This window comes from Telmatherina bonti (genome assembly GCF_933228915.1).
Source record: "Telmatherina bonti genome assembly, chromosome: 21".
Taxonomy (NCBI): Eukaryota; Metazoa; Chordata; class Actinopteri; order Atheriniformes; family Telmatherinidae; genus Telmatherina; species Telmatherina bonti.
In genome coordinates this window covers 18,688,903-18,701,186 of record NC_136630.1, presented here as the reverse complement: position 1 = coordinate 18,701,186, position 12,284 = coordinate 18,688,903, and the positions used below count along the sequence as shown (strand labels likewise).

At 39.2% G+C, this 12,284-nt stretch overlaps 1 protein-coding gene across 1 annotated transcript; it reads left to right on the top strand.

Annotated features, from left to right (window-relative positions):
- The first annotated feature begins 4,427 nt into the window (after window positions 1–4,427).
- telo2 (TEL2, telomere maintenance 2, homolog) lies at window positions 4,428–12,075 on the top strand. The gene is made up of 21 exons (XM_079261418.1): window positions 4,428–4,493; window positions 4,749–5,118; window positions 5,193–5,470; window positions 5,588–5,656; window positions 5,923–6,070; window positions 6,171–6,273; window positions 6,359–6,427; window positions 6,521–6,662; window positions 7,069–7,205; window positions 7,313–7,404; window positions 9,023–9,136; window positions 9,259–9,347; window positions 9,440–9,531; window positions 9,644–9,760; window positions 9,889–9,960; window positions 10,051–10,221; window positions 10,309–10,400; window positions 10,483–10,582; window positions 10,779–10,843; window positions 11,024–11,139; window positions 11,560–12,075. The coding sequence occupies exons 2-21, from the start codon at window positions 4,778–4,780 to the stop codon at window positions 11,679–11,681; spliced, it is 2,529 nt and encodes an 842-aa protein (XP_079117544.1). The 5' UTR covers window positions 4,428–4,493; window positions 4,749–4,777; the 3' UTR covers window positions 11,682–12,075.
- The last annotated feature ends 209 nt before the right edge of the window (window positions 12,076–12,284 follow it).

Sequence of the window (12,284 nt, the reverse complement as noted above, 5' to 3'; positions counted from 1 at the left end):
CCTGAGATTCAGGTGGGCTGGGAAATCACTACATTTCCGACGCTTCTCATTTGACTGGGTAATGTCTTTGACACAGAATTAACCTGCTCACAGATTTTTTTAAAACTCATTTGAGACACTTGAATTAAGCAGAAAGGAAACTAAGTGAGCCTGGAAACGGTAGCTTTAATGTTCTGCAGCCCACTTGAGCCCAGCGTTCTCTTGCTGAGTGAAATAGGGAAGCTTATCCAACCTATTTTTCTGCACAAGTGATTTATTGTCAGAAAAAAAAAAAAAAAAAATCCTGCTATTGTGACTGAAACGCTGACATCCGAAGATGTATGTGAAGAATCAAACGGTTCTACTTTGCACTATGTTTTGATTTCGTTATCGTTTTGTTAATAGTCTTAAAGTTTATTGTAAAGAGTCATGAGTGAAGATCATTTTGCAGCCGATTTGAATATGACAAAGTGCGGGATTTGCTACTACAGACATATCGGTGCAGTTGAGACCGGTGTGGTCTGCGCGTACCCCCACACATGCTTTAAAAAAAAAAAAAAAAAAAAAAAGTCACACTAATAACACCGTATTTAATCAAGCATATCCAATGTGGCAAACAATACTGCAGCCGTGTCTTGAGATTAAGTTAATGTTAATTTCCATGCTGTTTAGAAAGGCAAGTAGCAATAATGCTGGGCAAGAAGGTGGACACTGATGGAGGAGACGAGAAGCCTGCTTTTTATTTCTCTTGCATATAGAAGAGGATACATGGACTTATCAGTACTGAACCTAGATGTCAAATGTTACTGATGGATTTACTTCATTTTTGACCGATTTGTAAAGTGGACTTTGGGGAGATTTCCGAACAGCATGACACTCTTCACCAATTTGCTGAGAGTTTGTATTTTTCACCATTTTCACCTCTGTCTCTTCTTCACCTGCCACTCCATGGAAAAATGGCCTTGGATGTAAATGACTTGTACATGTAAAGTTTTTTCTACACTCATTCTAGATCATAGGTATTTTTATAGTCGAAAAAGATTTTGTTTCTTTTTTCTTGTCTTACACAGAGACAGCTGCCTGTATTCTTCTCTAGCATGTAGCGTGTACAGAACCTGTCAGGGTTTTTTTTCCTCATTTTAAATCACATGCAGATATTTATTGACAACTCACACACTCTGTGATCTGTTCTGCTGAAAATACGTTTGTAGTTTTTTGTTTTTTTTTTAAATTCACAAGGGGAGATTACTTCACACTGATTTGAATCTGTGGGAGAATTTTTTTGAATGAAGGGAGTTTAAAATTTTATTGTTTATGGATGAGTCACCATCATGCTTCAAAAGCTTGAATGTGACCCGCTCAGAAGGTTTGTTGAGGTCTGTGCATTCTTCCATAATGCTGATGTTGCTCTGACCTCTCCAGGGTTGCGGTTTCAGATATGTCTGTGTCTGCAGCTTTTTAGGTTGTCTTCCCAGATGGAGCTGGGTATTGCATGGATATACAGATTTCTTATTATACATCTCTGATCCACGTTTGATGTACGTTTTGACTGACAAATTATACACTACAACATCCATCAGGGGGAGTTGTTGGATGTACGACCTCATAATGTCAACATGACACCTGAAACTTCAGGCCCAGGCTTGCTGAGTTCAGCTTTCTGCCCTGTAGGGGGACAATAGATTGACTTATAATTCTTAAGTTAAAAATGACACTTGGACACAGCAAACTGTATGTCATTTTGATTTTTCTGATATATATATTCATCATCTGTTCTTGACCAATAGTTTGACTAACATAGCTGGCAACAGTATGATTATACAGTGAAACCACAGAGATAACTGAACATTCGCTTTCAGCTGAGCTGAATGTGATCGCACTTTAACCAGTTCCAATCTTTAAATCCTGCTTCAAAATGACCAAAGATGTTTAGACTTACACGGACACTTTATCTATTAGGGTCTGTGGCCACGTTCGTTAATTCTTCCCCCATTATAAATCAACAGACTCTCTGCTTGCCCTAGAATAAAGTCAGAAACTGACCTGCTAGTCTAAACACTGTGCCTCTGTGTCTCAAACTTTGCCTCTAAACTAACCTCATAATGAGCCCTAGGTGAAGCACTGACCACGTGACTGTCAGTTTGTTAAATTATAACAATGAAACCTGAACTGTAAATATGAATGGTCATTTTGTGGACTTTTCTTTTTCTTTCTCACTTTTACTTCCAGTGTCCAAAGAAAGTTTGCTTAAGGCACAAACATCACTACTGGAGTAGTGCATGGCTTGCCATTATGTGACATGGGAAGATACAAAGAGAAAACTGTAGAAAAGAGAATCTGTACAACTTAAATTTGTTCCTATTTTTCAAGATAAATGTATAAATTATAACAGTATTGAGTACAGCTGTATATTATTTTTGAAGCTCCCCTAAATGATGTAATCTTAATTGTAACTGGGGAATAATAATGTCATTGTAAAGAGAAAATTTAAAGGTAAACCGTGAAAGTAAGAATAGAATAATAAATGGAATTAAAGGACCTGTGTTTGGATGCTTTTTATTTTTTGAACAGTATTTGTTTTGCATCTTACACATCTATATAGAGAGCTATCAGGAAATGTGTCTTTTTAAAGTATTTTTATTTATAGCTGATAATTTTGGAGAAGAAAGCTGACGTCACTCTAAGACAAGCCTCATATTGTAATTGATTTTATAGCACAATCACTGGTTCTCATTACTATTTTTTAATCAACGCACTGACCAGTTACTACCTTAATTTTTGTAAGGCTGTCTGGTTTTGTTGTGGTGTTTTATGACTGTCCATCCAATCTCACTGAGGTCATCGACCTATTGGCGCTCCCTGCTGGTTCTGAAGATGTACTACATGGACCCCAAACCGACCCCAACTTCTTCCTCAATTACTGCAATGACACTTTATTTTAGCCCTTGAAACTTAAGACCTTTTAAGGAACAAGTCTCTCTACAGACTGGGTTTGTAAGTGTAGAGGTACAGTAATGAAGTTAATTTTTTGATGAAGTTCAGAACTTATTTGTAAATCAGTCCTTCGATGCACTGGTAACCTGTCCAGAAGGTTCCCCATCCACTTCCCTGCTAATTGCTGAGATATGGTCCATCTTCCTTGAAACCTTGAATTGGACAAACTAATATAGAAAATGAATGAATAGAATATCAATAGGCTGACTTGTGGTTAATTCAATTAAATTATGATGTATCCATCAATCATAACGCATTCAAGTTTTATATTTTCTACATTGTTTTAACTTGTGTGACTCAGCTGTTGTTCAGCTATTATTGAAACTGGTAACAGTACAGCTTAATGACACCTAAACTAGAATTGGCTATTACCTAATATTAGGTAAAACATGGAGAGGAAAATTGTAACATGTCCTGTGACTAAAATTAGGCATTGATCGCCTTCCACCCATTGCTTATATCCACTTGTTCCAGGTCAGGATTGTGGGAAGACTGGAGTTTATCCCAGCTGCTGTCTGACAAGAGGCAGAGAACACACGGTCCTGATGTTGTAGCCTGAGATAAAAGCCTGGCATGAACCTAGTTTTTCCAGATGCTTATGCACAGAATTAAAAATTACCAGTTTGGCATGCTCTCTAAACCTTTGACTGCAAAGTGCAGTCGGTCGAGTTTATCCTCAGTAAAAGGCAAAATAATCACAATTTTATCACAATTAAAAAGCAACCCATGTTATTGAGTACAAGTATAAACTCCAAAATGTGAGCTGGGAAGTAAAGGAAACAATGTTTAAAACATCCACTAGCATATAACTGCTGACAATTCAAAGCTAAAATCTTTTCTTATGATAAATTTGGTCTTAGACTAACAGTGGAAACATACATACATACATACATATTCACATACATACATACTGTACATACATACATATATACATACATGCATGCATAAATTTACTTATTTCCAAAAATAAAAATCATGAATTCATGCTGTAAAAATCAACATTTCCAAACTGGCAGGCTACAATATAAGCTAGCTAAATTCTGAAGAAAAAAAAAAAACTAGAAATAATTTAAACGCTCTATTTAAATACTGAAATGTATCAAGGTGTGCTAAAAATGTTTCCACATTTAAAGCCCTGATGGTTCTGTATAGGTTAAGTTGGTTATTCATAAGCTGGGTAATTTAAGTAATCGGTGTCCCCCACGGAATATAAAATCCACCAATGTAGTGTTTTCAGAGGGTCTTTAGTAAACTGGTTAAAAAACAGCAACAACATGTACAGTTTTGTGTGGGATCAAATAATACTTAAGAAAATGTTCCTGTCATAGATTGTATGGTCTTGTATTAAAGAGCACAGTGAAATGTTACAAAATCGTTGGTTTCTTGAACGCAACACCGGAAGGAATGCCCGGAACCAATATACCTATATTTGCTTCGCCCGGTGTTATTTTGGTGGAGTACAAAGATAACTGCGGCGAAACTGTCGTGGTGTTGTCAGTTTTATCAGCAAATCTGAACAGGTAAAAATATGCTTAAACCATCACAGTGACTGACATTTTGACAAAAGCCAGAGAATGATCTTTAGTTTTATTTGATAAAATTGGACGCGTGCGCTTAGATTTCAACAGGCCAAAAATTGAACTAAATGAATCGATTCGTTGAACTTTTAGCTTTTTTCTTCATTGATGCTTGCCAAAAAATGCTACAGACACTTTATTATTGCAATTCATTATCCGTGATGTTGGGAACTGTTCTCTAAATATTTTTTTGTACAGGAGGAAATGTTACCAACCGTTTCATAAAAATGGAGCCAGTTCCGACCAATGCTGAAGTTCGACTGACGGTGGCTCAGTGTTTCCGCACCCTCTCCTCATCCGCGGATTGTAAAGACATAGTCAGCTCCCTTCAGACTCTCAACTCTTTCTTGGACGGAGGACCGGAGAGTAAAAGCACTTCAGCTCAGCAGGCAGAGTTCAGGAGGTCTCACTACAGTCGTACTCTTCAGTTCCTGGTCAGCAACATCCAGGCGGACTGGCTGCACAGCCTGTCGGCGGCGCAGCGCTCATCGTTATGGGACGGGCTGTTCCTCAAAGGCCCTCCAGAGCAAGCACTGATGGTGCTGATGGAGGAAGTAGGGCAACTGAGGTGGGTGTCTGTTGGTAGGAAATATACTGTTATTATTTTTTTCCTTTAATAACGAGGTACTGTCTCCCATTCAGACTCTCCTCAAGCCTGAACCACCTTGTCAGCATCATTGAAAAGTTTCTTCAAAGTGGCCGTCTGGCTGACCTGCTGTGGTCCTACTGTGGGCAGGCAGCTCCCTCAGACTCCCTTCAGTTCAGAGAAACTTTGGTGGGCCGTATAATTGCCCTGCCAGACATCACAGCCAACAAATTACATCCCAACAACAGACCCCTTTTACTTCCTCAGGAGTACTACCCACTGCTTGCTAAAGAAATGCTCATTGCTCTGGAGAGGACCTGCCAGGCACTCAGAGGTTACATCACTGGCATTATGCTATGATTTGATACAAAGCATGTAATTTCTCATTTGGACTGTTATTATTATTTAAAAAAAAAAAAAAAAAAAAATACAATTTCTTTTTCATATATAGATGGGACAGACTGTTCTATGACTTTTGTGGCTCAAATACTTGGAAAAGTGTGTATCCAGGGTCACAGTGGTAAGTTTAAGAAGCTATACTGAAAACTGTAGAAACAAAAAACAAACAAACAAAAAATAGTTTTAGTTAGTTGTTCAGTGGTTCTTTCATAATGTCACAGTACTCACACTGCATGTGTTTTGCTAACTGACAATAATAGTGGGATAAACTAGGGATAAATTAGTCCAACTTTAACTTAGCTGGGTGTGCTCAGTGGGGTCATTTGCAGTGAACATTGTGATAAAGAATCCTTTTGATCCTCCTATGACATTGTTGTCTTTGTGTAGGCTTGGTCCTGGCAGTGATGGCACCTCGGCTGTCTGTTTGCACACGCTCAGACATGCTGTGGCAGAGGGTCAGCTGGAAGCTGATGGACAACGTTCCTCAAGGATGGATGGAAAGTGTTCTCACTGGGCTTGTGCAGGCTGTCAGTGGGTGAGGTGTTCAACCTGGGTTTCATATTCATGAGATCAAACCTCAGTTTTCTGCATTTGTTTTTAAAACAAAAAAAAACATTTTCGCTGTTTGTTTTCAGGCCCGATGCTTTGGGGAGGATAATTGGAAATCTAGTGTTAACAAATAAAAAAACTCAGTTTATAATGACTCACAAACTACTCTTACTGCAGTATAAATACAAGGTAATACAATGACTTACTTCATAGCAGTGAATCATGTGTGCTGTGTATGTAACTCTTGTGTTTTTTTATGCCATGTTTTCCCCAGACTCAAGTCTTGCGAACTATTTTGGGCTACCTTGCTGCAGACAAAGATCGAAGGCCGCTTCTTGTGCAAGTATGTGCATTAAATCTTGTATGATATAAACATTGTCAAATGTGACTTGTGATTTGTTAAGGATTTTGACATTAAATTTATTTGTGTTGTCAGGTTTTACGATCCGTGTTGCAGGCCTGGTCAAACCCCAGTGCAGTAAAACACACCCCTTTAGAGCAACAACTCTATGTAAGCAAAGCCTTACTATTGAGTGTGAGTCTGCTGAAAGACTCTGAGCTGCAGGAGCTTCGCTCAGGTACAACTCTGCCCTCTGATATACAGATGTAATAGCAAGGATACTTTCTAGTAATACATGACTGTTTTTATATTTGTGAGAAAACATATTGTCTGGTTGACAGATCTTTTGAGTATTTGTGTTTCCAAAAACTAAAAAGTTCTGTCATATTTTACAGATTTTTCTTTTACCTTTTAATGATAACAGTTCGAAAGCATTCAAACAACCAAAAATAATAATTTGCACACAATTTCCCATCTTAAAACTACATTTTTATTGGGACTTAAAAATACAGATCATATTTTATAAAATAATTTACTCGTCCAAAGTTTCTGTTGAGCTAAACTCCCACTTAGGTAACTGCATAACTGCTGAGTTTGCTGTAACTGTGCTTGGCTCTCCCCTCTGTATTGTATTTTTTTCTTAGAGCTACTTCAGTGTATGCTCAGTGGCATGCAGAGCCATCTAGACAGCAGCGTGGTGCGTATCAGAAATATGGGCATGGTGGTCGGAGAGTGCCTGAGCTCCCGATTGGATATCAATGGAGCCAAGCTCAAATTTGAGGTACAGTCAGTAGAGTTATGGAGTTTTGTTTTTTTTTTTTCATTTAGCTTCAGATCATTTAATCAGTGAACTCACTGAATTGTGAATCCAGATGTGTTGTGTTGCAGTACGAGCAGAATGACGAAACTTGTGAGCTGCTTTCTCTTCTGACTCCCAGCACATGTGATGAGCCAGAACCTGAGCCTGGTCCTCTGAATGGGTAGGTCTGAGTTTGATTTTTAAATTACAACAGTGAATTATTTACAAAAATTAAACCTTGACTAGTTATTTCTTCAAGCAATCTTCTGGGATTCTGAGCTTGAAGCCACACAGTGACAGGTTGGGTGTTGTCTCGTGTTGTTTAGTTAGCAGAGGGTGGGATGCAATCTCCAGCCAAAATGCTATACATCCATTCATTTTCTTAACTGCTCGGTCCACATCAGGGTCGCAGGAACCTGGAGCCTTTCCCAGCAATCATTGGGGGAGAGGCAGGTTACACCATGGACAGGTCACCAGCCCATCACAAGGCCCCAGTCAAAATGGCCTGCAAACGTTCCCTCCATGAATCATAGATGTAGCATAATATTTGGGCCACTGAACTGTTCCTTTGTAACGCTTTTCCAATACATGGATACAACTTGGTATCGCTTCCTTCTGCAATACAAACAGAACCATCTAACCAAACACCTGTTTGTTATCATGATGTGTGTGAAGCGACACAGACAAGATACATAAGTTAACGTTTCTCTTTTACAATACATCGATTAAATGCTTTTTTTTCCAAAGTAACTTACAGTGAGGAACACAGTGTGGCTATATTACACCAGTCACGAGTGTGTGACTGGCTTTTAATTCAGAGGAGTTCTTACCTGTTCTTATCAGTGATCATAACAACCGAGTGCTGCTGTGTTAGAAAGTTTGTATGTAAGTTCAAACTCACGCTCATGTTTTTATTATTCATATTCATGTCTACAACTATCAATAATTTGTAGTAAGTGTCATGCTGGTCTTCATGGAAGAAGGACGTGTGCTAGTGTGTGTACAGCTGTACGACTGTTGTGCCCACAGGTGACGTCTCTCTTACCAACTCTGAGTGTTTTATCGTCATCGTATGGCACTGTCCTGGCATCAACCGAAGAGAAAGCAAGCCGTACCTGAGCATAATAACGATGTAAACAGGGTGGCACAAGATGTTGTTGACAAAAACCTAACTGACCTTTTAACTCATCACTTTTGAGACCAACTATTTTCCTTTATGGATTGCCTCCTTCTGGTGTGTTGTTCTTTAATGTTTGCAGGGATTTTTAGTCTAAATTGCTTACATTTTTGAGAAAAAGGAAGCCGGTTGTGTAGCTCACAGAGATGGAAAATGCACTCTTGTTATTACTTTCACTCGATTTGGAAAAATGTACTTTATTCAGCCGTAAGGTTAGTGGCGCTGGTGCAACATCTTGTTAATATCCAGTGTTCATTGGATATTTCTTTGACAAAGAAATGGACAAAATGAACGAATCCTCAAAACCAGGAATGTCCAGCTCCAGTCCTCGAGGGTTCATAATCCTGCAGCTTTTCCGTGCATACCTGCTCCAACACACTTGACTCAAACTAATCAGTCATTGTGGAGAACTTCATAGGATGCTGGATCCATTCAGTGTAAGCCAAGTGTGTTGGAACAGAGACACATCGAAAACATGCAGGACAGTGGCTCTCGAAGACCGACTTTGGAGACCCCTGTTCTGTCGCTAATCTTAGCTTCTGTACTTGTGGCTTCCATGAGGGCTTATTTGTAATTGTATGCAAGAGATACAGACTGTTTAATGTGCTCTTTTTGTCTCTAGACTTGATTGTTGTGAGGAGACCAGTGAAACGGTTCCTCCCATGCAGAATGTGTCACTACAAAACCAATCAGGATCTCAGCCATCAAAAACGGATCCAGACTCAGACCTTGACAGGTAAAAAAATCACTTTGTTTATGCAGTCAGGAAGGTTTTTTGTCTTTGAAGTTTCTTTCAGTCTTATGTCATGAAGAGGTTATAAAAATCCCTTGTTTACCTCACCCCTGCTATGAATCCAGTGACGATGAGCTCACCCCATATGATATGTCTGGAGATCAGGAGATGAGTCAGGCATCACCTCCTCGCTACCTCCGGGACTGTCTGGAAAGTATGGCTCTGTTCTTTGTCTCAGATGACACGCTGATGCAGTTGTTTACGAAGCAAATATGTTTACAATGACGATACCTTCCTGTATGTCAGCTTTAATATCTTCTGAGGATCGAGAACGTTTGGAGCTCAGTTTGAGACTTGCTGAGAGTTTGGTGCGGAAGAATGTCTTTGCAGCGAGGGAGGTATGATGGGATTGATTCAGGATGTCAGCTTGTCATGATATTTAAAAAAAAAAAAAAAAAAAAAAAAATTAAAGATAATTCTTGAATATTGTTTGTGTGAATCTTTTTTCAGATAAGCGTCCAGATGACCAAAGTGCTTCTTCATATGGAAGATAAATACAGCATCAATGGCTTTCTTGGTCTCAGACAGGCGACTATGGTGGCTCTCACTGTCACTGATTGTATTCCTGTATGATTCTATTAATTTACATGCTGTTATCAAAATGTGTGCTTTTACACCAACGTTTCAATGCTTTTACATCCACCCAGTCTTTTTTTCCAAAGCAAAATTATATATATATTTTTGTTTTCTTTAAGGTTACTCAGTATTTGACAACAGAATTTTACTCGTTGAACTACAGTCTCCGCCAGCGTCTTGATATCTTGGAGGTGAAAACTAAAAGATTGACTGCAAAGTTTAAGCTCAGTTATTACAATACACCTTACAATTATAACGCTGGTCTTGTTCTGGTATTGTAGGTCCTTGCTTTAGCAGCTCAGGAGCTCTCTAGACCAAACACTGACAAAAAAGCTCCATCCATTGGCACTGCTACCACCACTGTGCTTGCTCCATACCCAGGTGACAACCCTGTTCACTGGCAGCAAGTAGTAGAAAAGCGGATCCAAAGCAAGACTAGACGCATCTCCAAGGTATTTAAAAATTGATATTTCTATCTTCCATTTCGGTAAGTGAAACAACCCTGTTCTCTTTATTGAATTTCTGCCATGTTCCTACAGGGGGCTACGCAGCCTGCATCTAAGGGTTCCCCAAACCGTTTTGCTCCTGTTGCTGGATATTTCTTCTTTCCTCTGCTTAGGAATTATGACAAGTATGTATATTTCTGTAAGCAATAAATTTAAAAACTACAGGGCCTTACTTTGTATGATAAACTGTTCTGACACTTTCTGCAGGCCTCAGGTGACCTTTGACTTACTGGGCAGTGATCACCTGATCTTGGGCAGGTTGATCCACACTCTCGGCCTCTTTATTCACCTGGCAATCAACGCACCGGTAGTTTCAACAACTAGTGGAACATACTGTCATTGTATAGTTGAAAAGTTTTTTTTTGTTGTTTTTTTTTTAGATGTAGTGAGAGACTTTTGTGGCTAATTTTACTCAGATAGTTTTAGATGCTGTAGCTTTCAGGTATACATTTTGTACAAATACTCTCTGCATCAAGCTAACACTTTTTATTTTCTTTTTTCAGATAGCTGCACAAATGGGTTGTGCTTTGCTTGACTTTGTGTGGGCAGTTCGGTATCATGTTGACCAGTATGTCTGATCTATTTCTGTATGTGTGTGTGAATTATAGAAAGCATTAAAAGTACTGTGAAGTCACGCTCGTACTGTGTGGATGCAGGCTTCTTTTGACATGTTAGCACTGTCAGGAAAAAAGACATTAACGCTGAATTATCTTCATAACGGCTGTAATGTTTATTCTGTTTGTTACAGGATGGTGAGACGAGGCGTCCTCTTTGCTGTCTGTTCTGTATTTCTGAGCATGCCCAGTCAAAACCTGCTGGTGGACCTTGGAGATCAGTTGTTTGAGACCAGAACTTGGCTTGCAGGTAAAAAAAAAAAAAAAAAAAAGTTTCCAGTTTCAGAGCTACAGACACAAATGGATAAAAGTCAATTCTTTATGTGATGCAGCTGCACTTGCATCATGTAAGTCTGTCAGCAGTATCGCTTCTGCAACACACCTGCATGTACCAACACATACACAAGTACAGCTGGATGGCCCATTTCTGGGCAGCAGATAAATAAAACGAGGATTTCCTGTACAACTTGACTTAATGTGACGTGATTGGCTAAACAGCTGGGTTTTCATTTATTTTTATCCCACTGGCGGTGAAAAGGAGTTTTACAGTCTAGTAGTGCTGAGCTAAGTGACACTGTGTGAAGGGCATGCCTTACTTTTCACAGAGCCTGAATTCTGAATCACATATAAAAGCTGCTTCTCATCCTTTTCGTGTTGTTTTTGTCTACAGATGTGGCAGAAGGAGACTCTGATGCAGACTGCCGGAGTTTAGCCGTGCAGAGTTTAGTGCTGCTGGATAAGAGCATAAAAAAGCAGCTACAAGACTCAAAAGCATTGAGTCTTGAGTCGTGATCATAACATCAACAGCAAACCATTCAAATTCCAAATGTAAAGGAAGACACACGTGAAGGGAAGGACTTGTATTCCCACCAACTACCCTATCCTCACAGACACTACAGTACAATGGTTGGTGGAAACTGTCCCAGATATTTACTGGCACAGGGTGACAGCCTGCCGGATGTGGTTGATCCCGATGATCTCCTGAAGGATGTCCTTTTAGCTCAAAGCTACTATTGCAGGTGTTTCACTATTTTTTTTTTCTTTTTTTAAACATCCTGGAACATTCATTAAAGCAGAGGAAAAAGGGACACATTTTTGAGTGACTGTACAAACACACAGAGTATACATATAATTGTTTTGAGTTCCTGGACCAAATAAAACATGAGCCAAATGAACAGTTCACACTTTTGTCCTAATCATGTCATTTTTTAATTAAAATCTTGTATTGCAAGGATGCAATTTTCAATGTCTTTCCTGTACAAGTACTATTCTCTGCACTGTCTGTTGCCGCAGGAAATCCTGCATTGACAAGTAATGGAAATACTACTACTACCTCCTGTAGTCACTGTCCGTAAAATGTTCACGGTTGTATTCTGAAACAATGGAGCTTGTTTG

Bases quoted from the DNA above. Each gene is read 5' to 3' on its own strand.
- telo2 (XM_079261418.1), top strand. From the start codon at position 4,778: ATGGAGCCAGTTCCGACCAATGCTGAAGTTCGACTGACGGTGGCTCAG. The intron at 5,119-5,192 runs GTGGGTGTCTGT...TCTCCCATTCAG, and splicing joins GAGGAAGTAGGGCAACTGAG to ACTCTCCTCAAGCCTGAACC. The intron at 7,405-9,022 runs GTAGGTCTGAGT...TTTTGTCTCTAG, and splicing joins GAGCCTGGTCCTCTGAATGG to ACTTGATTGTTGTGAGGAGA.